The following is a 27,074-nucleotide window of genomic DNA, read 5'->3' on the forward strand; positions in this document are numbered from 1 at the left end:
CAGGGAAGAGCGAGAGCTGCTTTTTAAGAGGCTGGAGGAGCACGAACAACGGGCGGCTGCTGCACGCGAGAGGGAGCAGATCCTGAGAAGACAGGAGGCAGAGGAGTCGAGGCAGCAAATGGTTAGATTCCAGTGTGGGCTCTTGGCAATGCTTGGGATGCTCCTCAAGCCCCAGTCCCAGTCCCAGCCTGAGCCACCTCCACTGGACTAAATATATTAAGAGTTTTTGTATATAGTTATTTATATTAAGAGTTTTTGTATATAGTTATTTATATTAAGAGTTTTTGTATATAGTTATTTATATTAAGAGTTTTTGTATATAGTTATTTATATTAAGAGTTTTTGTATATAGTTATTTATATTAAGAGTTTTTGTATATAGTTATTTATATTAAGAGTACTTTATATTGTTATTTACATTGGTTTGCACTGTATATAGTTAATGTTTTATTGCACTTTTCGATGTGGTTCTATTTGTAAATAAACCTTTGCACAACAACAGTTGTTATTCAAGTGTTTAATATTCCAACAACAACAAACAAAATCAGTAGAACATGAACATAACAAAAGGCAAACAAATGAACAGTGAAGTTATGGAATGATTGTGACATTTAATGGAAAGACAGTAAAATATGATTTAATTCAAGAAATTATTTAAAACCAAAACTTTAGAAAGAAAAATAAGCTCAGGCTTCAGTCTACAAAAACAGAGAACAACAAAAGAGATTAATTAATTCGTAAGAGAAATTATTTATGGAATTTATTGTTAATTTATTTTGTAAATGATCGAAAGAAAAAAAACTAAAACAAACCTTTAACATCAAATATTACTGAGGTGATGCATTAGAGCAGCACGTGCTGCAACACCTGCATCTGCTCCGTCTAGCGGCGGTGCATCAGGCTGGTTGAGGTTCACCTGGTCAGCCCATTCCTCCCTAAAGTCCTCCCCATGGCTCTCGCACAGATTGTGTAGCACACAGCACGTAACCACCATAGACTTCACTGTCTCTAAACTGCAGTCATTTCTTTTCAGCAGACATCGCCATCTTCCCTTCAGTCTTCCAAAAGCATTTTCTACCACCACCCTAGCTCTGCTGAGCTTGAAGTTATAATTTGACTGCTCTGCAGTTAGGCGGCCATTGTCCATGAATGGCTTCATGAGCCAGCTCATCTGGGGATAGGCAGCATCGCCCAAGATGTAATACCCCATGTCATGGCCCTCAATGACACGATTACGTCCTGTGAACATCCTGTCAGGCATATTCCAGAGTCCGGATCTTCGCAGTACTCTGGCATCATGCAGACTGCCAGGCAGCCCAGCGAACACACTCCAGAAAAGTCCTCTCCCATCCACTACTGCCTGCAGGACAATAGAGTACCAACCTTTCCTGTTATAGTACTCGGTATGGTACTCCTGCGGTGCCAGGATTGGAATGTGTGAACCATCTATGGCTCCAACACATTGTGGCAACCCCCACCTGTTTTCGAAGTAGTTCGCCATTTCATTAAGCGTATCTGCACTAGGGAACTGGATAACTTCAGGCCACAGTATGTCCTCCACAGCAGAACAGAAGGCCTTTAAGCATTTGCAGGCGGTAGATCGGCTTACCCCAAATAGGTGGGCAACACTCCTGTAGTCTGCATTTGTTGCTAGTTTCCAGACCGCTATAGCTACCCTTTGCTGGAGGGGAACACACAGCCGATAATTTGTGTCCTGCTTCTCCAGCGCTGGTTGCACCCGCTGACACAGATATGCAAAGGTTTCCTTTGACATGCGGAAATTTTGCACCCACTGCTCATCAGAGAAAGTCGGCACAACCACTTTCCACCATTCCTCACTTCTCTTGTGGGTCCAAACAATGGGAGCAGTACGCCGTGCACATTGTAGAAGAATCTGTAACACAGTAAATTGCATTAACGTTAACTCTCACTTCATCAAAACACTGTGTTTGTCACCAAAGTGAAATGAACATGATTTGAAGCCTTAAATGCTGCAGCACAAAGTGATATATTAGAAAACTGTTTATACATTCACAATAAACATGACCATAGAGTACAGTAAAATAATAGTAGAGTAGCAGAAGAATTGTAAACTAGAGCAGAGTATAGAAGAACAGTAGCATACAGAGTAGTAGAGTCTGGGCCTTAAAGTATACCCCCCAGCCCATATGGGCCCCGCCCCCGCCTATAACAACTATCTTTTTTTAACGCAATGTAGGGTTCATGTCAATGTCTGTATTTTGAGCATAACAATAAAACAAATATTTAAAATAAAATAAAAGCTATAATGGTCCATAGTTTTCTTTGATACGTCTGAGTGATGAGGAGGAGTCAAATGCTCAGGACCATGGACAGTGTCAAAGACAGCTCCTGATATCATTACCGGCCGCGCGCACTAATGATGTGTGTGTTTATGTGTAGCAGCGGTTGCAGTTTCCCACATAAAAAAATGTGATTAAATGTGTGTTATCTAGCAAGTGTTGGTCGGTAAATTTACCAATTACAATTCTGTCCCACCAGTCTTGACATGATGTGCGTGTTGCATGTGCTTATCAGCGGGGAAGCGAGATCCAAGTGGTCTGTCCAGACGCATTTTAATGCCTGTATAAATTCGGAGGAGCTGTCCACTTGTCATCTGATCACAAAGGTAATAAATACGGTGATAATACCAGGTGTAAAGAGCCTCTAAGACACATTTTGCAAACCGCAGACCGAGTCCCGCTCCCGGGTGTCACCTCTTTACAAACAACACACTGTGGCAGCGGAGCATAATCAGGACCAATGAACGAAAAACCAAAATTTAAATAATCAGGGTCATACTTCCTCCGTTTTCTGCCTGCCTCTGTACTCACTCTCATTTTGACCTGAGGTACTAAAAATCGATCCATTGTGCTGTAGTTGCTGTAGTTAACCAGATGATACAATTTATTCTTTCGCGCCTCCCCTGAAGTGCGCTCGCGCCCCCCTGGGGAGGCGCGCCTCACACTTTGAAAACCGCTGCTGTAGAATATAAGAATAGTAGAGTGGAGAAGAGTAGAAAAAATGTAGAGTAGAGCACAATGGACTCATAGAATAATAAAGTAGAGTAATATAATAGTAGAGTACACCAGACTAGTAAAATAGAGTACAGTAGAATACAGTACATTACAATAGAGTAAAGCAGAGCAGTGTAGTAGTTTGTGTTATTAAAAGTAGCTTACCCTTCGTCTGAGTCTGCGACGACGAAGTCCATCCTCTGTTAAGGAAACTTCCATAATTCTTCTTACTATTCTCTGTCTTGTTTCCTCTCTGACCCTTTCAGCCCTGTCGAAGTCCTCTTCCAAACGTCTTCTCCTCTCATTCATAGCTCCCACCGCCATGTAAACGAAGAGACACGCCAGAAACCCAGCAACCACCTCCGCTCCTTCCATGTTCAAAATCTTCTTTCTTCTTTCTTCTGTCTTCTTTCTTCTGTCTTCTTTCTTCTGTCTTCTTTCTTCTGTCTTCTTTCTTCTTTCTTCTTCTTACTTCTGCTTATTCTATCTTCGTTCATCTGCTTCTTCTATCTTCTTACTTCTGCTTCTTGGCCGTGACGTAATCGAATAATGATTACGTCACGGCCATTGGGCGGGAACTTCCTCTCACTCGGCCCTCTCAGTGGAGACACGGCGGTTGACAGGGCCGAGTGAGAGGAAGGTTCCTGAAGAAGTTCCTGTCCCTCTAATAGTTCCAGGAACTTCTTCAGTGGAAACGGCCCTATAGACACACTGTTGAAGTTCAACCATACATTATATCAATAAAATATTTCTTAACATTGCAAATACTGCTTACAAATGTTGCATATAGGCTACTGCACACATAGTGTGTTTACTTATTTTATTTGAACATTTGCAATCAACATATAAACAAACTGCAAATTCGGTATTAAATATAAAATCCAACATAGATAAAAGTACACACACACATATAAGATTAACCGTTAAAAAATATGCAAAATATCTACATCTGCTGTTTGCGAAAGACCTGCGAACATCACGCTCAATTGACATAACGGCTAGTCCTGTGAGCCTCTCTTGGCTCATGGTGGACCTCATATATGTCTTTATCAGCTCGATTACGCTGACGCAAAAAATACGTTGACGCAAAAACTGTGCGTCGATGCGTCGTTTGAAAACAAAAAACGAGTAGCGGTAGAGGCAGCAGCAACGCAAGTGAGTCAGTTGACTCTGATCAATGTAAAAAACGAACTCGTAATTCTGTACCTGGCTGCCACATCAATGCTAACATTCCTCCACTCCAATGCATGACTACATCATGTCTTGGATTAAACACACACACTACACACACATAGACACACATTACACACCGTATTCTAGAGTGAAAAGGCAGAGTGTATGTTCCTATGAATGAAGAGCAGTTTATCCTCTTAATGCACGCTGTTCCTCTTACGGGACGGGACGGATATTAGTAGGTAGCGACACGTTCTTCTGAATGTTTTAAACAGCAACCCTTAAACATATATATTCATGCCGTGCATTGTTAGGAAGATTAGATTGTCCTGATTCATTCAAGACCACTCACACATTGTATGGTTGCTCACAGCCGTAATAGTATTAGCAATTAGCTCGGCTAGCCACTCAGCTAAAGTAAGAACAGCTATAATGCTACATACCTTCAAAGTCTTCCCTTTATCCACAACGATCATCTTATGACTCAGGACTTTCTGTACAGCTCGCCAAATATCCATTCTTGTGAAATATGAAATCCGTTTCCATAAAACTGGAATATTTTCCTCAATATGTCCATGTATTCAGTCCAACACGTAACGTAATAACACAAATAACCTGTCCTGTTGCAACGGGCCTGTGTTTAACCAGCTCAGCAACAACTCGCTACACCTAAACAGGAGAAGAGTTGACTGTGACCGCTACAGAGGAGGACAGAGGAGGACAGAGGAGGAGAAAATGAAGATAGTCAGGGTCCACACAAACATCAGAGAGAAAATATCTTATAACAGCTCTTCTTATATGTATGTAAATACAATGAGGAGGAAAAGCAATTATGTCATGGTTGAAAGTTGAAAACTCTAAATGTAAAGTAGGCTTTGAACATGAACAATGTTCTGAGAAAAAAAAATCTGAGAAAAGGGGAATAGACAATGAACAAAACCTCATGAATGATACATTCATCTAATTTGAATCAGTTCTCTATTAAATGTGACTTTGCTCTCAGAAAGAAATCTGTATGCATGCAGGAAAAAAATCGTTTTCATAAAAAATAGGAACAAGCTGTCAATATTGACAGCACAGGATGGTGAAATGAACAATGCATTCACTCAACTATAGAAATAATGTATACTTGCTCACACTTGTGGCACTCACTGTATCTCATATATTTGATATATATAATATATATATATGTATGTATATATCATATATTATTATATTGCCAATAAAGTAAAAGTAAAATGCAAGAATCCTATATCACACAAATAGACCAACTAACTTCTAATGTGATACTATAAATCCAGTGATTCAGTGTTTCCAACAGTATTTTGGGAGACTATGGTAGTTGGTCCTCAATCCAACCCTGTAGGGGGGTCCGGAGGCATGCTCCCCCGGGGGAAAATGTTCACATTTTTAAAGTCAAATGCATCATTCTGGTGCACTCTGAAAGCTGAAAGCACTCTGAAATATTAAGAGGTTATAGCTATAAAAATATTTGTGCTTTAGTAATTTAACTGGTGGTTGATTAGGTATGAATGATGATGACACACCCACAAAGTACAGGAAATACATTTTACCAGTTAATAAATGTTCCAACAGACCTTTAAAAAAACCCTAATGTCCATATTTCAGCTCTGAAGTTTATTTGTGCTGTTATTGAACTGATTCACTGGCTTTCTTACTGTAGCCTACTGTTGCCCGTTATCAATGAGAAAATTTAAACTTCTGTCATGCAAAATCAATAATAGAGAAAAATATACCGCTCACCTGATATCAGACCTGATGAAGCTAAATAAAAATAATCAAACTGAACAAAAAATGAGAATCTTTTTAAAAATTGGTACAAATCTTGCACAGACTTAATTGTGCATATGTTGTTTTTTTATTTCTGTGTCAAACCAAACATCTTGCCCATGCCACATGGGATTGCAAGACATTGTCGTTTTAGAAATATGCATCTTCCAGTAATATACGAAAAGAAAAAAAAAATCTAAAATGGACTGTTTGCAGAAAAATAACTTTTAAATATCTAAATCCTATTCTGATAGAGAGCTTTATTTCTCTTCTCACAGGCGCTGTCCAAGTAACTGGCTTGTGCACGTCATATGTGAGCAACAGCCACTTTAGTCTTTGTGCATCATCCATATTTCCAAAGTCAGTATCTGTTTTAATCTTACTAAACAAATGATTGAACTAAGTATTTTGCAGTTCCCAGTAAAAAGGACAGGAGAAAATTAATCAGCAAACATATGGATCTGACTGACAGATAAAGCTTTGTTTTACCTTTTTATATCTGCAGTGTTCACTTCCAATCAGTAGATGGCGGTAATCAACCATAAAACCAACACACTGTGTGTTATTTCCACTCCATGACAGAGGATGGCAGTCATGGAGAGGAGAGATTCAATTTAACATCCGTCAACAAACAAACGAGACATTATCCTGGACTTTCATAACTGCATTTCCCTGTCTTATATCAGTGACTGACATTTAGGATTAACGTTAGTCAAAGAAATGACTTGCATAAAACAAATATTTTCTAAAAGACCTCGGTTAAAACTCGAGAGGTTGTTCGGTGCAGCTTTCACCTCCTGCAGATGTTTGTACACTGAGCAAGTAGGAACATTTCACTTATTACATTTATACATATTTAACTTAACACTGCGTTTGCTAACCGTCCACATGTTTTCATTTAACGCAGGTGAGACATGAATCCAGCGGACTCCCAATAGTTCATCACAGCAAGTATGTGTGTGAGCTCCCTCCCAATCATAGGTTTCCAATGGACAAGTTTCCCAGAGTGTTTAACTTTCTTATCAAAGATCAGGTCATTACAGAGAAACAGGTGAGTGAGCCATTGATAATCGCATGTAATTAAATGGAATAATAATGATGATTAAAATACTTAGTCAATTAATCAGTTCAAGAATATCAATCAGCAGCGGCTATGACCGTTGATTATTAAGTTATTCACCCAGGAAAATGATATTGTCCCCTTATATAATTTACATGATCTAAATCTTTGGGTTTTGGACTCTGGGTCAGACAAAACAAGAATATTAAAGATGCTATTTTGGCTCTGGGAAATTCTGGCTTTTTTTATTTTTTAAAGCAGTTAACCAATTAACAACTATAGTTGGTATTAATAGATTTGGAAACTGATCTCTCATATTTTGCTGTGATTTTAAATGTCCTTCCTCGCAGTAGGTGTGGGTTCCTGAAATTGCCTCTAAAGATTTATTGAGTTGTGTGCACACTGATGAATACTTGAACAACTTCATTAATGGGAAAATAAATGAACAAGAACAGAGGAGGACAGGCTTCCCCTGGAGTGAAGGCATAGTGAGACGCTGTCGATATGAAACAGGTGAGAGGAACATTTTGATGTGTCAGCTTGGACTGCAAGGACCACACACCACACCACAAGGGCAGGTTCACCTTCTCTCTTGTTGACAGGTGGGACAGTTCTTGCAGCTGAATTAGCTCTGCAGAGGGGTCTGGCCTGCAGTACGGCAGGAGGAACCCATCACGCGTTTCCAAGCTACGGTTCAGGGTTTTGCCTCCTCAATGACTTAGCAGTTGCAGCCAAATACCTGATGGAGAACTCCTCGCACAAGAGAAAGGTTCTGATTGTGGATCTTGATGTGCATCAGGTAGACTGAACATGCTCTGCCGCTTTAACTTGTTTTATAGTCTGACCAATATGTCACAAATTCTAACATTTCCCTTGTTTCTAATGTATAAGCAGAAAAGTAAGCTTCTTCCTTGTGAATCCAACAGGGTGATGGCAGTGCTTTTATATTTAAAGAGGAGCCATGTGTGTTTACATTCTCGGTGCATTGTGGGAAAAACTTCCCACTCCGTAAACAACAGAGTGACCTCGATATCAGCTTGGAGGATGGACTGGAAGACAAGGAGTACCTCTCCTCAGGCATGTCAATATAAAACATAATAATTAACCTAAAACTTTGTGTTCAATGTTTAAGTAATACTGTTACAGTCAAGTCACTACAATCTCTATTAAGTCCCAGAGTTTATTTTATTTTAGTTTAATCAGTTTCCACCAACTAACGATACATTTTTACCTTAACAGTTGAAGCGCACCTTCCCTGGGTGCTAGAGACATTTCGTCCAGACCTGGTTCTGTATGATGCAGGTGTTGACCCCCACTGGGAAGATGAACTTGGGAGACTCCGCCTGACTGACCAAGGTGAGTGATAACTTTGACCCATAAGTATCTTTATTTACATATCATCTACAGACATATTTGGATGACCTGTGGTATCTCATAGGGCTGTATCAGAGGGACCTGTATGTATTGAAGACAGTGGTGAGCAAAGGCGTTCCTGTCGCTGCTGTTATTGGAGGAGGGTACTCAAGAGACATCGACAAACTGGCCCTCAGGCACTCGATCGTCCACAGGGCAGCGACTCAGGTAAAGGACACAGAACTGTTTGAGCAGATGTTACTAAATGCAACTTTTCAATACAGATGTTTGAATTACAAAAATATACTGTCTATTACCTGTCTTTGTTAGGAAGTAATGATGTTCTTCGTGTTTCAGGTATGGAGGGAGTGTGGGCTGTAGAACTTTTTTTCGCTGACATGAGATGATCAAGAGGATTAAGAAGCAAAAAATTAGGATATTTATACCAACCAATTCATAGACTTGAAACACTACATCCCGTGTATTGTTGATTAACTATATTATACTAACATATTTGTAATAATAGATTTCTAAATGACCTTATGTTCTTGTTTCTGAACTGTGAACTTTTGCATATGAACCAGGACTTCTGCCATTACAAACGTTTGTGGAAAAAAAAAGAGCTAATAAAATTGCTCTACATAGGGTCCATTTTACCAAAAAACGTTGGTCATTGTGAGACTATTGCATGTGATTTTTCTGTAATGCGGGATGTTGGCTAAAGAGTGCATCAGGCATTCAGCAACCTGCTGGTTACCTCATGACAGATACTGTATCAGTATTCCTATTAAATATTCAGCTAACTCTATTTGTGGTTGTCATTAATTTGTACATCAACATTGTCAGAAAATGCACCACAATACTCATGAACAAAAATATTTAATAAAGAAAAAACAAATTCAAACTATTTACATCAGGTCACAAAATACATTAAAGTACCAGTGTCACTTCAGAACAAACATAGTTGGTCCACACATACTGTTCTGATAAGGATGTGCACCCTCCTTGGCACAAGGGCACAGATAACCAGTATGTTTCAAGTTTCCCCTATTTTTATGTCACTCACATCAAGCAGCAACATACTTGCGGTACAGTGCAATGTTTATTCACAGTATATGAGGCAGTTGGATTTGCTGAAACACACAAGTGGTATATTCAGCTTTAACACAAGACAATACACATAAGTATTACATAAACAACATCAAGCACATACTGGCAACACCTTGGAGAAAACAGCAGGCAATTGGCACAAATGTTTTGGAAGATATTCTGCACAACTTTTGAGCTCTTACAATAGTGTTGATAATAGATTACACATGAGCAGTTTACAGAAAGTCCCAACAAATTGTACACAACAGTTGCTGCAAGTACAGCTCCTCGTACACTGAGTTTAGGAACGTGCAATTGTAAAGCAGGCAGACACAAAGAATAAAGTAGAATTTCTTCGCTGTAAACAAATATAAACATTTAAGAGCAGATGGAAGAGTATACTTCTGTGTCTTCTGACCTCATTGGCTAATATTAAAAGTCCACATAGGAAAACAGTGCATTTCTTAACATCTCCCTAGCAGAAAAGCTATTTCAAAAGAGCTAAAATTATTAGCAGCACTGAATTTCACCGTGGTTTGATAATAAAAATTAATGCTTGATGCTTTGAGAGAACACACACAGGAAATCTGGATACTGCTTGTTGGTTTCTTGTCTTAAAATGTAATAAATACTTTAAAAATGTGGTATACAGTAGTAGCCATTGTTGAACACCACCATCCTCTGTGCATCTAAAATAATATTTAATGCTAGATATGTATAGCTTAGTCATGTATCTGGTTCCAGGGTTACTAAAAATGTACAAGAGAATTAAAAAAATGAATTTCTTTTTAACAGTTAAGTAGAGAATTGCAGCAATGGTGGATTTAGTTTAGTGTCAAAATGCCAAATCCAAAAAATGTGGAACTTCAACAATGGTGGACCTGTATAATAATGCACTTTCCAGTTACAAGAATGCAATAATCTTCAAATGTGTGATTCAGTGCTGAAATTTGAGGCAGAGGCAATGCAAACTAAAACAAGTTAAAATTATATTTTCCATAACTGAACTTTCTCTGCCACCACACACCAGTTAGCATGATCAAAGTAGGTGTGTTTGACATGAAGCTCTTCAACGTGATTCTCTATCAGCTCTGCAAGTTCTCCCTCCCTGAAGACATGATAGTACCTCAGGCAAGAGCCTTCCACCTGCCCCTCACTCCCCTGAGGACTCTGTGTGCTTTCCTGCTGCTCTTTTTCCTGTGGCCTGCCGTCACTCTCCTCTCCAGACTGCTTCAGATGCTCTTTCTGGAAAGGAACTAGGTCTGGCAGAGCCAGAGAGCCACACTCCTGTGCTAAAGATACAGGGACGCTCTCGTTTTCTGTGCCGTTGGTGCAAGTGTTGTTACTGCCAGGATCTTTTCGCCCCTTGTGCAGATCTGTGACCGAGTCAAAGACATCCTCCTCTGATCCAATTACAGATGGAGGGTAAAAGAAGCTCGAGACCTGTTTGATGAGGCCTCGTCCTCTCCCACACTGGCCGGCTTTGTTCCCCTCGGTTTCCCCTGTGGGAGAAGATAAAGTGCTCAAGTCTCTGGAGGATGACCGGGAAATGGCTAAACTTCCAAAGTCGAACACAGAGTCCAAAGACCTGGAAAAGAACCACAGTCTCTGCGTCCTCTGCTGCGGTGTGGTGCAGGTCAGCTCTTCTTCGTCTGCTACTGAGGATGTGCTTCTAACCTTCCTGTGCTTGTCATTGCTGTCTATGGCTTCACTCACGCTCTGTGCTGCGCACCTCCTTCTTGATTTGGCATGTTCCAGGTTTAAGCTGGAGGGCGAGTGAGGGTTGGGGTTCCAGGGAACGAAGATGTCCTGTTTCTCAAATTTACGACGCTTCTGCTCCATGGCCCACACGTAGATCATGATTTGTCCACCCACCCGCAAGGTGCGAGCCATTTCCTTTATTGCTCGAATACGACGCTCTTTGGTGGACAAGTGATGGATGACTGTAACAAAAACATCAATTTGTCAGAATTAAGCAGAGTGGCGAGTAGGCATTTAATCAATTATGATGTTGTGTCACATTTAGCACTTGCAGTCACCATAACACATTATGTACACTTTGAATGGCACACAAGATAAATTAATAGAGTGGGTGTCTGCCATTGTCTTTAGTCCTAATTACGCTCTTTTGTTGGAGGACAGACATGAATTATTTCACACTGTTGACTAGGCAACATTACCTGCAATAGAAAGCACAGCGTCGAAGCAGCCATCTCTGTAAGGCAAATGCAGACCATCGCACATCTGGACCTCGTGTCCTTGGCTCCAGGCAAAGTCCACCAGGGGGCGACAAACATCGCAACCCAGCTTGAACACCTCCTTGTTGATGTGGAGATACTTGCCATTGCCACAGCCTGCCAAGGAGACGATGATATTACATTTTAGAGGATGATCAGAAATGATTGTTGACATGATTAGATTTTAAATATTTCTTCCCACTCTTTGAGAGAAGACAGCTTTAGAATGACTTATTGTATCGCCCCCCCATGAATTACTCAACAGGCACTTGTCATCATGTATCATGTTTTCTTTCAAGATAGCATGACTACCGGAGGTGACACTCACCAATGTCAGCAATGATGCTCCCTGGCTGCAGGTCCAGCAGGAATTGTCGAACCTTTGGCCAGGCTTTATAGCGGCTGTCGTTGAAATAAGGAGCAATCTTGTCATAGACACTGTGCACATGATCTCTCTCGAGCTGGCTGGCAGCTTCCTCCATCATAATCGTCCAGGCTGCCTAATGCAGCAGCCTCACAGCATCATGCCTGCCGGGACAAACACATCTCTGTGCTTATTTCAGAATGATGACCCCATCAAATAGTTAATACATTTCATTGAGGAAAATCAAAAGTAGTATTGATGGCCCCCTGAAAGGAACAGCACAGCGGTGTTCCTCTCTACATGCTGGTTAAGGTCCAACAAGGTCAGCTGGAAACCTTCATCAGCAGAAATACTCAAACATATGTCAGGCAACCAAGGTAATTTAACACCACACTCTCTGCTTTGTACTTCAAGCACCTGCTGCAGTTATGATCAATCAGCCTCCTCTCCTCATGTTCACACACTCTGCAGCCCTCGAAAAGGACAGACTGATATCAAGAACTATGAACACAAGTCATCAGGTTTAATTTGTCATCAATTGTCTGTGGTTGTGTAAAAAACAGAGCAGGGACCAGTTCCCATCTTGCAGACCACTCAGCAGGTCCATTTCCAAAGCAGCTGTGTCAAATTGTTTTAACGATAACACAGAAGCAAAAGGTCAGTACATAAATAATCGTTGCTGGCAACAAGATGAGAAGCAAACAACATCAATCATGTCTGAGTGAAAGTTCTTTTAACAAAGATTTTCATTAGCCTGTTACACTCTGAGCAGAATGCTTCTGCTGAAAATTTCATCCAGTGTCAGAAACAAAAGAAGGTTTCAGCATCAGCTCCATTCTACAAATCACTTTCACCCGAGATGACCTTCATTGATACTGAGGACTTTTAATTCCCTGGAAATTCAAGGCTAAAATATACACATATGGATAGATTACCAGTTTGACTCTTACTGAATGGTGTGTTACAGCTTTAGTTGAGGCTGTCACTGTAATTCTAAAATAAAGTAACGATCCGTCTTCTTCCTTCAATACTTTCTAGTGGCTGAGAAACATTAATAATAAGGTGTTCCCCCTTTAAACAAACAGAAATACATTTCCTACAGAGTTTTAGACTCATTGCAAATTTGGGGATTATGTAATTGTGATGTTTGTGTTACGTCTGGTTTTCACAGCTCCCACTGCAGTTGTCGCAATTCATAAGGATGCGGCCCACAGCTCCTGCAGTGCTGCTGCAGCTCCCTCAAGCACTGCATGGACAAAGAGTTTTCCTCAGTTATTATCCATAAGAATAACATTTTTATTTTAAGCGATTCATTTCATTTCATTTAATGCTTATTTGTTAGGGACAGACACAGTATACACCAAGAACTGCAAAGCAATTATCCAATGCAATGTATCACATCATGTATAGTATAGCCACTACACAGATAGACAGATAGACAGATAGATAGATAGATAGATAGATAGATAGATAGATAGCTTTTAAAATCCTTTGTTTATTTTTTTTTAAATGTTAACAATTTTTGTCAGTTTTGAGTTCAGTAGGCAGGATATTCCATGTGTTAATACCCTTTATAGAAAAGGAAATCTGGCCAAAGGAGGTATTGCTGTATGATACTTTACAGTTCCCTGCAATGATATTCCTAGTGAACAATCCAAAGGCCTGTTACAGTCGCACCCTGTCACAGAGAGCCTGAGGAGCCTGGCCATGTAAATACTTCCAGATTGACATTTTCCAATGCGATATTTAGTCAAAAGCATGTTCAGCTTTCTCAGGATGTGACTATTGTGTGATCTTGTTGGTGTTTTGTCAAATATTTTTATTGCACAGTTGTATAACCTCTGGTTTAGCCACTGATGAACTTGCATATAGGCTTTATTTTAGCTCCATCAAATGTTGATTAGTCTAAATGTGTACATATTGACTTTTGCTGTTCTACTAATTTGTTTTAACATGTTAGTCAATTTCCAGGCGAGCATCCAACATTAGACCTCAGTATTTGACCTGAGAATTTGATTGATTATTGATCTCAACATCTAGTTCAGTTGATGTGGGCCATCTTCTGGAAGAACAACACATGGAAACTGTTTTTTACATTAAAGTGTCAAAAACTAGTTGTCAACAAGCGTTGCTCTAGCTTATTTCCACACTTCCAAGGATATCACACTATCCATGGAGGTGTTGATCAAGTGAGTTAGCAATTAAGCCAATACATCACCATGCCTTTCAAGAATGCAACATCTAGACATCACCGATCTTGTAAATATGTCAATTCTTTCAATAACTTGTTTTTTTCAGTTATTTCTTGCAGTTCAACAGACCAGCAAGTTTGCTCAACTGACCCTCTAACAATCATTAAATGCTTGTGCAAGCTATCTGCTGTTCTAGATAATTAGGTTTCCAACCCTGAGTTCATGTTTTCCTGTGATTTTATCAAAGTTTTTACTTGTTTCCAGATTAACAAATTGTTTTCTTTTGCCATCGTTATCTTAACAATGTCATGTTTTTGCGGTCCATAGCTCTTCAATTACTCAGTTTTAAAGCCCTTTGTATTAGGTTAATAGCAATATTTGTTTGGCTCTTTCAAAAAGGCTTTGAATGTGAGATCCCTTTGTTTCATTTGTTGTCTGGTCAACGTGTTTTCCCATGGAAAGTATTTCTTCTTATTTTAGTTTTTAGATGTTTTAAAAAGTAACTTGCATATAATGTTATCAATGATGTTCATGAAATCATTATAGCATGTATTCAGGTCATTGTTTTGCATGTCCATGTCACCAAGTGTTATCACAAGTTTATCTGATTTCAGCAAACTATCGTTGGCAAAGCATTTCTTTCTTTGTTTCCTGGCTGATAGAGTCATAATATGATCCGACAGTCCTGTTATGAGATTGTACGCCTTCACAATGCATTCCTACCAGTATAAAATATCAAACCAATCTGGGACTTGGTTGATCTGGTGATTCAGCTTGGCCATTTATTTTTCTGACTGACTTAGATGTGGAACATTTGAGATTCTTTTTAGTTTTCCTTGTCAGTCTAGTTAATATTAAAATCACCAAAAATCATCACTTCTGTTTTATGAATGTTAGCTTTAAGCATTTTTTCTAGATTATCATAAAATCCACTACCACATGTAGGAGGGCTGCAAAGCTCAAATATGGAAGTACACATATGCTTTTAATTCTAAACATTAGATTTAAAAAAATCATAATCAAGCTGTATACTTGAATCTCTTATATAAATAACCACTCCAATAACATATGCAGTTTTGATTGGTGCTCATTTGACTATTTTATTTTATTTGAATATCAGGGATCATTTACACAATATCTCAAAAATGAAATAAAAAAGCTTTGTACCAGATTTAGCTACCAGCTGATTTCCATCTGCAGTCCCTGGTCAGGTAAAGCAAACAATAAAACACAGAGTAAGCTGGTGGATATGTTCCAGAGCATGTGACTGTGTGGTTTAATTGATTAAGCAAACCCACACATACACCAATGTTCATCACACTGCCCACAAGATTTGACAAACAGATTATGTACTAACAAATGCTCACCAGGCTGAACAGATTGGACTCTAAAAGCTGATCTCTACAAATCTGAATGAGATTCTCAGAGCTGCTTTTTTGCAGGAAAAAAAGATGGTACAATTATTCACATGCTTTGCACATGCTTGCAGCTTGGGATCAGGTTGATCAAGTTGGCTGAACTGACCAGGTTTGATGAAAAAAATGTGGGCTTATAAAAACATTTGTTATAGACTGTGCGCTCTCAATTTAACTCTTGAATAAGTTAGTTAAGTCTGTAATCAACATCATTACACATAATGCAGTATCAGTGCACTACATGGGTAAGTCTGATGCAGGTGCTTTGAAGCCACACTTCAGATTTTCCCCTCACAATGATCAGTGTGACAAGGATTTTCTGCTTGGCGTGATAAAGAGGGGATTTTTTTCCCTTTGAGTCACATGTGAGAGTTGAAAAGTGTTTTGCTAATCCATCCCAGCATGCATCATACATCACTGCCATATGTTACACAATCAATGAGTGCTGTAAATAAAACACAGTTTTGGCCAATAATACAGCTATACCAACAGTTCCATGTAAAACATATCCCATTGCATTTCATACTATTTAATTATGATGCACTCCAGGTTACTGAGGGATGTATCCACAGTGTTAAATTCTGCTTATGATAGAGTTCTGTAAGATGGCATTGAATTGAAAAACAAAAAAGTCCCTCAAACAAATGTTAACATTTCTATTTATCCCTGTTCTGCTGTGTCTGTCTGTCTGTAAAGAAATGCACAACAACAAATCCAAAACAGAGCAATGCAGCCTAATGAACCATGTAATACCACAGTGCACTTTGCTGATGAGGTTACCAGAAGGAAAGCTATCAGACATTTTCCCTTCTTCTTTTTTCAAAGACATTAGACAGATGTGTCCTTGAACATAATATTGTTTGGTGCCAACTGTGTGCATCCGCGTCCACAAAGAACACTTGGAACATTACACACTGGTTATTAGTAACAAAGGCCAACCTGTGCTACGTGAAATGCAAATATGTCTCTCAATAAACAAGCTGTTGGAACTGTACCCTCTGTATGCATTAAAAGGCCTGTGTATACTCCTCTATTGGAAAAGACAGAGTATGTGTGCAGCATCCCATCTCTTCTCACTCAGGCCTATTTCTAGACCACCATCATCTGCATCATCCCAGCCGAGTTAAAGGAAAACATCACTTATGTAACATTGTAATCTGGCCTCCTACAGTATTGTTTGTGCTCAATTCTGCCTGAGTTTCCCCCTCTGCTCACCAAACGGTGGTAGTCCTCCGCTGACATTATGTAACCAGCAGCTGGGAGGCTCAGGCTGCTGACTGACAGTGAAGAGATAAATTAAATCAGAGGACCGAGGCAATGTCTGGCACTCAGATTTAGTCTGATGTACAGGACATAGACTGAATAAAGATAAGACATGATAATAAGATTTTGCTTTTGAATTTAGCTTCCCAGTTAAATTTTCAAATCAAAAATAAGTTGCACAAAAACAAAAAGATTTTAGGCAGAACATAAGTGGGTCTCAATATACGCAGTTCTTTGGCACCATTCTTTAAACATTTTTCTCTGAGCATGCTGATAACTGACTGCACACAGGTCAAACCACAGCAGTGCTTTGATGAGATTAGTGGTGTTATTTTAAACAGATAGTGCTGCACAGTCATTGTGCTTGCTGCCACTAACCACTGCATGAACACAAGTAGCCACAGAGAACAGGTTTACCCATCAAGTGTGCCAGCAGTAAATGACTCAACATGTGGTGAATGGTAGTCTCCTGAATTTAAACTCCCCTCATTCCATCTATTGTTCTCACACTGAACATGAACTGTTGGCTATGTGTTTGTCATGTTAAGAGTGGAAACTGATCTAAATGTATTAAGCTGTGATTTAGAGCACAATCAGTCTTTTTGAAACTCGTTAAATCTGCATCATTGAGCTATATGATTCATTTAGTGTTATGTGAATTCTAATTATTAGTACAAACTCATTTATAGTTATTTGATAATGGGTAGCCTATGCATTTGACCTCCCTAGCACAGGATACTTTTGTGTCCCATCAAAGTTTCTTAAATTGATGGAATCAATTCTAGATTAAAGCAATTAATCCAATTAACCATTTTAAAGCTATTTAACCAACGCAAATATGTTTGACACAACGCAATAAATATTATGATAATGCCAATATTTGCAGACACCGAATCCACTTACCGTATAACTTAACGTGTGAGCCTCCGTGCAGTGATCCGCCTCTATGTCCAGCTGGAGGTAACTTCCCTCTCTGCAGGTGCGATTGATCTCTATATAATCGATCTGCCATTACAATCACAGACACGCGCTCCACACGGCGGCACGGAGCACATTATCAACGACATTGTGAAGACGGATCACATCAGCGGAGCAGAGTACCTGCCGTCTGTCTGAGGCTGCCAGCATGTTCAGTCTCACACCTGTCAAGCTACTGGAAATGTGGAGCAACACTTCCGGTGACGTGTCTAAAAATGAAAGCAAACAGATCTGCTTAATAAACTGTTCCTCCACAAAGATGAACTTTATTAATAATGAATATTCGAATATATTATCAATAATACATTATGTGTAATATATTCTTACACACTAAAAATCAGTAGACTTCTTAACAATGTGACCACCCTTTCTTTGTAAGCAGAAAATCACAGAATCTAGTCAAATAATGATAATGTGCTTTATTATTGCGCCTTTCAAACCAATGATACAAAGTGCTTTACACACAACAAATGATAGAAACAGGAATACATGGATTCAAATGAAAAAGGCAGATCAGTAAACAGACGTTCAGAGTGCCTTATATGTATGTCTAAAAGGTGCTGTGTAAAAAACAAAAGAGGAAAAACATTTATAGGAAATAAGATGTTAATCAGGATCAAAAAACTCAAACAGCTTAAGAATGGCAGAGAGCTCTGGAACAAACACACTGCAGTTATTTTTGTCTTGTTCTGTGCTGCTCTATCGACTGACTGACCCATTGATTTATTGATTGTCTGACTCAAGCCATCACTGATCCTCTTTTTGCCTGAATGGATGTCAGATACCAGCTAAAAACAATACTGGTGAACACACTGAATTGCATGTTTTATGTGTGATTTTACCTCATCCTACCAACATATCAACATACAAGGACTAATAGCAGTGTAAGAAACAACCAACCATAGCAAAATGTTAAACATATCTCAAAACATTAATAGTTATGTTATTAATGTCATTGGATTTTTTTATACTGTATTCATACTGTGTAAAACTAAACTATATATGCTACTTTTCTTTAATACAAATTGCAACATTTTTTTTCCGAAGTACAGTCTTTCCACAAAGGCTTCAAGAGGACTGACACAGTGCCCCTTCCCCTTTTGATAGTGTGTGATACTTTAAATCAGGACAGGACCTGTGCACGGACCCCCATGGTAAACATGAACTCAATAAGTAGTTCCAGCTATTAAATTGGGTGTTTTTGACTGAGGTTCTTCCAAGTACTCCAATACACTGGTATTTTATAAAAGCACTAATAAAAACAGAAATAGAAAACAACTATATGAAGTCATTAGGAACAAATTGATAGACAAAGTCATGAAAAACTGGAACAATAGAACAAAGCACTTGTCAGACATGACAACATATATACCTCTGGACTCTGTGGGGACGCCAGGAGGTAGTATAAAGGTTGAAATAATACCTACTTAATACGACTCCAGGTTTATCAAATGTCCTTTCATGTATTCTCTTTATGCTACTGAATATTTTCATGTTATTTTCTTTTCTTTTCTCTCTTTTTCTGTCACAGTAACATTATTTTATGCTTTTATTTGGAAAACCACATCGCCTCTCTTCTGGTGTCATTGACGCAGACTTGACTCAGCTGATTGGTCGCTGGTGTGTGTGAAGATGAGACGCTGTGCTGTTGCAGGAACAGGCCTGCCATTGGCTAATCGCCTCACGTGACAACCACAATAAACAACGTGAACCAAGGAGTAGCCAACACCTCCTGTCCTGTTTCCGTTTAAAAGAAATGTAAAGGGAATACTTTGCAGATATCAAGTACATGCATAGATTGAAGTCTAATACAAACAGTCATCCGCATATCTATATTATTCTAATGAGAGTTTATGCTTCATCCCCTTTTCCATGAGGATAAAAGGCCTTTAACCTCTATTAAATAGCCTAGTAGAAAAAGCTAATCCAATCATAAAACATGTATAGTATTAACATACATGACAGCCAGCAGACCTATTGTACTCAAGATCCATCCTGTATGAAAATGAGCCTGTCTTATCGAGTTTTTGTTGTCCTTTGCCTCATATGTGGGTTTCAGCTCTGATTTTTTTTTTGTCTGCCCTTTTTGTCTCTTAAGATGGTTAATGGCGGTGACTTAATTGTGGCTCATCACCACCATTCAGGGAGCCCAAAGCGCTCGTCTCGTCTCCCTCACATCATCATCATTCAAAGCACACATGCTCATTTTCTGCTGCCTGCTGCCTCCCATTACATTCACAAACCTTAACCCCTTGGGACGTGCACAGTATGAACCACACACTGCTGGATGCACAGGGTGAGATGGTGGAAAACACACTGAATCCCCTCAAGGTCAGGCTGATAAACAGCAGAAACTTCTGCTTCCACATGGCTGCCATCACTGTCAGTGTCACTTCCATCTTTGTTTAATCTATTTTATCATGAATTCAAACAGCCATCAGGAACCATCCTGTATTGTGTTTGTGTTTCAAGGACTCTTGACAGCCCCGAGCCAGCAGATTTTCTATTCAGCTGCAAATATTCCTAAAAAGGAAAATTATAATAAGAATGAGAAAAACCTGACTATCAAGAGTCTCTCTTGTGGAGAAAACTAAAAACAAAATTTGAATTGTAATCTAAAAATGTGCTTATCGTGTTAATATAAGCCTTTGCCATTTACAGTAAACTTGGTAAGTCAGTAAAGCCACTCAAAAAGACCATAAATGCAGGTACAAAATAACACAACTTTCTTTTCTGATGCATATTTCTGTGTACAGGTTTCTGTTGAGTGGGACAGTCCATTTTGTGTTGCCAACAGAGAAAACACAGGCATGTTGGCTCCTCCTTACATTAAAACTCATGACTTTTCCTGTTTCTGACATCCTGTTGTTGAATAACAGCAGGATATCGAGTCACAGTGGCACAAAATACAAATTACAGTTGGCATCGCCTCGCTGTTGACAGAATTTCTGAGAGTTCTGGGTGACTAAAATCCAAGTGTTGATACATTAAAGCGTATACAATGCTGGTGCGTGAAAGAAGTGCAAAAATTCGAAATCTTAAACTCCATGATATAAAAGTACAACTTTAACTATTTTAATCAAACGTTTGTGGGAGGTGCTGGAGCTAAAAATAATTGCACAGTATAATGATAAGAAGAGCATCCTATCCTTTCTAATAATAGGAAGGTCATTTCCAAGCATGCTTGAAGAAGGTCACAGCCCAGACAACAAGCGGGCCTCAGTAGGCTACATGAATATTGCACAGATTATACAGATGCTCTCCCTGTCATTATAATCAAAGCTGAAATAGAAATCTCAAGAACTGCCAGTACATGACAAGCAAGGTGTCTTCCTACATGAGGTCACGTCTCTGATCGTGTGTGTGGAGGATGCAAATCGAACCGCTAGTTTTAGAAAGCTTGTCTGCAGGTCAAACTGTTCAAAGGTCTTTGGTGTTGGATCAGGATCTAAAACAATAATCTTGTTTTTCCATGGAAATAACCTGAGCTGTTACAGAGCAGCTCATTGCTCATGTCAGAGGGTTCAGCGAGTTTCTGCTCCTGCTCACATACGTACATACTGCAGCTTTATGAAAGTCTAGGATGTTGAACAGCTCCAGGATTTCAAAGGTCAAAGCTTTTAATTTTAAAGATACCGAAGGTAGCCGTCATCTGGTTCCATGCTGAGAATATGATGGAGTTGATGATTTCTTAAGAGATTATTTCATCCTACTTTAAATGTTGTCCCTGCCTCTAAGCATGAGTGCTTTAGATCTCAATAAGATATGATCAAATGTTTAAGATCAAACTGCTATTTCTTCAATGGAGACAGTTGGGCATTGGCATTCACTAAATGGGAAATCACTACCTCCAGTGATTCTTTTTAAAACAAGGTCACAGGTCAAGGAGATTTAACCAGACTTAATCAGACAGATCTTCATTTCAACATTCTATATTTTTATGAATTATGAGCACTATTACATTTTACAAGCTGGAAGCCTTTTTTGAACAATTCCATTCATCCTTTTCTATTTATGGTAAATGTGTTTTATAATTGCATAATTTAAATTAACCTAACCCTTTCACTGTTACGGATTGGATTTATATAAACCCAAATCATGTATGTCCTCTGTTTCTCCCCAAGATTTACACTGTTCAGGCTGTAACACATTCTTCTAACTCAAGTATACATTATCTTGGCTAATCTTATATCTCATGTACACTGCAGAAAAAAAGTGTTTCTTGGCTTGCACATTGGCACTGAGTTGTGTAGATCAAGGTCAGAGCTCTGTTAAACTACTGTATTAGAGAAAAGGCAGGAAACTGCAGACAAAGGCACAAAGTATACTGCAGTCTGAATCATCACTATGTCTGTCACCATATGAAGCAAATACTTTTATTCATAAAAGACTACCAAATAATTACATGGATCACAATAGTGTGAGGAAATACCACAGTCCTCTGTTTGGTAAAAATCTTTTGAAACCAACTGAATTAACAGGTTATGATCAAAGTGCTGTTAAAATTGATGTCATCTTTGTATTTGAAATACTGAAACATAACAAAAGACAAAACAATATAACTTCAGTTAAAAACACAGTGACTGAATGGTGTTGCATCAGTTTTTAAACACTGCAAAATCCAGTTACGTGACAAGAAGATATGTGAAAAATCACAATGACAGAACTCATGAAAAAGAACAAACTGAACTGATAGAGAGGAAATCATTGAAATACAGGCTGAAAGTCACGTAACATGCTTAACACACCACAGAGTCTCATTCAACAACAAATTGGCATTTACTGCAGGGTTCCTCCTTTCTGTGAACATCCAGAATACCCAGAATCTGCATGTACAGTTCTTGGTTAGAAATAAAAAATCTAACTTTATGTACTTGCACTTGTTCTATTTTTAAACATGAAACAGTGCCTGCATAATGTGAAGCAGAGAACATGACAGGTAGCCCAGATCTAGCTACACAGAAATATGTTCATTTATCCCAAAAATCCACAGGGTACATGTTCAGGATATGAGCATATAGAACACATGGTACATTTACTGTGTCGAGCAGCAAACAGACTGAATCACATGTTCCTGCTCTATAAGAGAGATGTATTTGAGTAACGAGTGTTAGAACCAGAGAAAATGCATCGAGGCTCTTCAGCTTTGCACAGGGCTTGGCTGATTGGAAAAAAAGTCAACAAAACAGCACCTCTGTGCTGCTTTAATGAACACCTGAGGGAATACACAGGCAAAATGTGATTTCCTGAGAGACACAGTAATGAATGCTATCAGACACAGACCTTTTCACACTCACCATTATTCAGCTGTATATCAGAGCTTCTACTGTGATAAGGTCTCTATACATGGCTTCCCACTGTCATTTACTAAAAGGTGTAGTGACATTTTTCTGCTTTGGCCAACTAGTCTCATTTAAAAAAAAGTCTGTGTGTTTACCAAGACTGAACAGTTACTGGTAGATTTACAATGCACTTCACAAAAATGAGATCAATAAATAAATAAATATTCCAATTGAGAAACAGTATTGAGAAAGAGAGTTTTTTTGCTTGGCAGTTCAGGTCTGACAATATTAATATAGTCTGACTTTTCACCCTGAATCTGGACATATTTTGAGAAGGAAAATATTTGGGCCACAAAACGTGCAAAACTCTGGTGGAGGTATTCATCACTCTGTCCTGTCACACAGCTGCATTTGATACAATAGAAAACCTTTAACTACTGAGATTGTGAGAAAAATAATATGAATTATTTAAAACATACAAACATGAAAGGTGGAACTGTCATGGAAAATTGTATTTTGGTGTCCCCTGCAGGCATAAGTAGAGAACAAAAGCAGAAATATGCTTGCATGCCAAAGTGGAGAATTAACTAATAAACGTCATGTTTACCAGAACAAAGAAACATTCACAGTTGCTCTACAGATTTCAAGGAATTACAAGAAGTCAAAAACAATGTGAATAACCAACTGGTAATGGATTAAGACATAAACTGGAGAGGCAGATGAGAACAACCTCAATTTTGCTGCATATTTCACACTGAGTGTACAGTCTGACATATCAGTGAAAAAATACCAAGAGAGACTTGAAAGATTTGACTATTCCTAGCAAAAATGTTAGAGATAAAAATTTAATCATGAAAAAATAAAAAAAATATCTCTTCTTTGTTTACATACATTTACACTATACAAAAACAATTTCAATTCAAGTAGAAACAGCAGTTGATAATATTTACATGTTACAAAAATTGTTGTTCTTCAAGGCAAATTATTTGGCAGTGAAATACCTGAAAATACTAATAGAAATCTCTGTTGTTCCTCATCTGTGGTTGCTCAGGCCGACGTCTCTGGTTCACGTGAGGCGGCTTTAGTGAACTCATGACGATGTCAATGGAAATGGGAAATGAAAAGCGATCCATCATCAGTGCAATCTTCTCCTGGGTAACACCGTGTTTATTCCTCCTGGAGAACAGACAACAACAGGCGTAGCATTAGGATGCAAGTTTTTCAAAGCCTACACTGTAAATATAATATGATAAAGAAGTAATCATACTTTTCCAACTCATGAGGGTCAAACTTCCACCTGGTGTCCGGTTCACAAAAGTCCACTCTGTATCCCCTCTCCAAGGCCTGACAAAAAAAATAATTGTCATCCATGATTAATGTAGGTGGTGTTGTACTGATCTAACAAAGACATCAACTAAATACATTTACATGTAATATCACCACCCACCATCTTGACATATGGCTGCATTTCCCAGGCTTGGATGTTTGTGTTATCAATAATAACAGGAGAACAGCCATCATCCATAGCATCTTTAGCTGAAAGAGGATAAAACCAAAAAAAAGAAGGTTGAAATAAGCCACGGTAAGAAAATGAACAGAGCAGAAATGCCTTCGTAACTAACATTTTTCATAACATGGAAATACTTTTCATCAAAAGGACAAGTCTCTTAAAACAACAGTCATGTGCCTAAATGAACACTGAAAGATGTTTGTCTTGTTCTAATCATCCCTACTGTTCATGCAGACCATTAGATGATCCCCTCATAAATATATTAAATAAATACATCTAACGTTGATCTGAAGCTAATATGAAGCTTCAGCTGTCCAAATGAGTCAAATCAAGTAAAAACCTTTTCAGTGTTACAATCTTTTAAACCCTGTCCATGCCTTATATAGGCTTCAGATCAACTTTTAAATGCAATTCTGAACATTTTTGACTGTGTGGATACACTGTGTATTTCATCCCCCATCACTTACATTGAAAGCAGATTTGAAGGGGATCTTTTAATAGCCAGTATGACACCTGACTGTTGTGTTAAGACAGGTTTGGATAACAGTAAACCAACCCTATAACCTGTATAAGCATTTAAGTAGACAACACCTCTGCTCTGGTTCCATTCATGTGCCTTTCCAAGAAGTCCTAGTTCATAGTGGTAGCCATCTTTATAAGCAAAGTAGTCATCTGTGCTCAGTATTAACCCACTGGGACCAGTGGAGAGCAACTCCCTGTGAGAAAGATGGTCACAAATGGTTTTTAATACAAATTAAAAAACATAAAACACACAACAACAAATTCATTTTCTACACTCCGGATTACACACAGATGTACCTTGCCATTGTTGATTTTCCAGACCCTGGTAATCCCCTCATCAAGATCAGCACCAAGGAAGAATGTTGGGAACGAGTGTTATCAGGGGGTCGGGGGTGATGCTGTCGCTCCCACAGTTCATTTTCTGAATCAAATCTCTGGCGCCAGTCAAAATCTTCACTAAATTCAGACCACTCCTCTTGTTTATCTCTAGACCATCCAACATTAACATAATCTGGCCGTGCAACATGGTCATAACCCCGTTCATCCCTGTCATGTTTGTATGGAGTATCTCTAATAAACTCCTGAGAGGGGTGACTGCATTCATTTGTCGAAAAGGGTGGAAAAGGAGGCTGGTCTCTATACTGGTTTATCATGCCTGTGTCGATCCTGTTGGGATTGATGTGTGATGGTAGGTCTGGTGGATTTAGGAATGCAGATGGCAGGGGTGGAGGATGTAAAAGAGGCCTGTCAAATCTTGGGTTTGGTGGTCTGTTTGGTGGATGAGGATAATGCTGCGGATCATGAGCAGGTGTAACCACACCAGAGTTCATGTCAATGCCTGACCTCGGTCTTTTGGGGTTGTACGGCTCATGTTGATACGAAGATGGCCATTTCTGTCCGCCGCGTCTCTGGTGAGCATCTGTGTCTGCCTGTCTGGGTGTGTTATCAGTTTTCTCCTGGTTTGTGCGCTCTCTCTCTTTCTTGGTGGATGTTTTGGGATGTAGGGATGGTTGTACAACACCTGCATCTTGTTTCCCTGGGTTAACAATAGTGCCATCAGGAGCATCAAGCTTCTTGAGCTCTTTGTAAAACTCACTCAGTGTGTCTTCAATGTCAGTCTTTACTGTGGCAGTCTTTACTGTGGCAGTCTTTGGAGGAAACGCTGGACCAATGAAGGTGGTGCTGGTGAATCCTACCTCCTTTAAAACACGCTCCTTCTCATTTGTGTGTGGACTGCTGGAGTTATTGCTCACACATGTTGGACCATTTTCTTGAGACATCTGCAGGAAATTCAAAACGAAATGAATACACTGAGCAACTACACATTTCAAGCTTAATGTATTTGTACGGTTGGATTTTGGTGTTTGATTACAGTTAGTGTGGGCAAATCAGCCTAATATCGATACTAAGAATATCTCGTTAGCTGACCGATATAAATGCATAGGGCCTACATGTTACTATTTTAACATACTTACCATCTGTTTTTAGAGGATATTCGTGCTAAAAGTGGTTAAAAAACAACGTTAACAAAATAATTCCGGCATAAAATCTACACATTGCAGCTTTGTGTTTACGGAAGTGATATCGCTATTTTTCTTTTTCTCTTTTATAAATTAGGGCTGTCGACTGAATTAGCGCCCCCAGGTGGACTGAAACAGTAATCGCCGATCACCTTGTCGTGAACTGAAGGACATTTGATATGACATATGAGGAAAAGCACAGGTGTAAATCATAAAAGAAATGATGGCTGCTGGTTTCAGGGTCTTGGTAATGTACATGCTTCACGTACATTGCACACATGGACATTTTAT

The 27,074-nt window shown here is 39.0% G+C and overlaps 4 protein-coding genes across 4 annotated transcripts; 1 reads left to right on the forward strand and 3 right to left on the reverse strand.

Moving 5' to 3' along the window:
• Positions 1 to 692: 692 nt before the first annotated feature.
• Positions 693 to 3,409, reverse strand: LOC128359862 (uncharacterized). The gene is made up of 3 exons (XM_053320184.1): positions 3,293 to 3,409; positions 867 to 1,893; positions 693 to 697 (listed from the first exon to the last, which is right to left on the reverse strand). Exons 1-3 carry the CDS (start codon positions 3,407 to 3,409, stop codon positions 693 to 695), a joined length of 1,149 nt encoding a protein of 382 aa, XP_053176159.1.
• Positions 3,410 to 6,652: 3,243 nt separating this feature from the next.
• On the forward strand, positions 6,653 to 9,208 carry hdac12 (histone deacetylase 12). Its single transcript, XM_053320476.1, has 8 exons — positions 6,653 to 6,820; positions 6,906 to 7,049; positions 7,412 to 7,571; positions 7,661 to 7,857; positions 7,985 to 8,135; positions 8,298 to 8,414; positions 8,497 to 8,639; positions 8,769 to 9,208. The coding sequence occupies exons 1-8, from the start codon at positions 6,719 to 6,721 to the stop codon at positions 8,790 to 8,792; spliced, it is 1,038 nt and encodes a 345-aa protein (XP_053176451.1). The 5' UTR covers positions 6,653 to 6,718; the 3' UTR covers positions 8,793 to 9,208.
• Positions 9,209 to 10,246: 1,038 nt separating this feature from the next.
• On the reverse strand, positions 10,247 to 12,222 carry trmt9b (tRNA methyltransferase 9B). The gene is made up of 3 exons (XM_053320471.1): positions 12,066 to 12,222; positions 11,681 to 11,854; positions 10,247 to 11,443 (listed from the first exon to the last, which is right to left on the reverse strand). The coding sequence occupies exons 1-3, from the start codon at positions 12,220 to 12,222 to the stop codon at positions 10,488 to 10,490; spliced, it is 1,287 nt and encodes a 428-aa protein (XP_053176446.1). The 3' UTR covers positions 10,247 to 10,487.
• Positions 12,223 to 24,136: 11,914 nt separating this feature from the next.
• Positions 24,137 to 26,835, reverse strand: n4bp2l2 (NEDD4 binding protein 2-like 2). Its single transcript, XM_053320470.1, has 6 exons — positions 26,739 to 26,835; positions 25,561 to 26,543; positions 25,333 to 25,457; positions 24,679 to 24,767; positions 24,499 to 24,575; positions 24,137 to 24,407 (listed from the first exon to the last, which is right to left on the reverse strand). Exons 1-6 carry the CDS (start codon positions 26,739 to 26,741, stop codon positions 24,242 to 24,244), a joined length of 1,443 nt encoding a protein of 480 aa, XP_053176445.1. The 5' UTR covers positions 26,742 to 26,835; the 3' UTR covers positions 24,137 to 24,241.
• Between the last annotated feature and the right edge of the window lie 239 nt (positions 26,836 to 27,074).

This window comes from Scomber japonicus, chromosome 6, assembly GCF_027409825.1.
Source record: "Scomber japonicus isolate fScoJap1 chromosome 6, fScoJap1.pri, whole genome shotgun sequence".
Classification (NCBI taxonomy): Eukaryota; Metazoa; Chordata; class Actinopteri; order Scombriformes; family Scombridae; genus Scomber; species Scomber japonicus.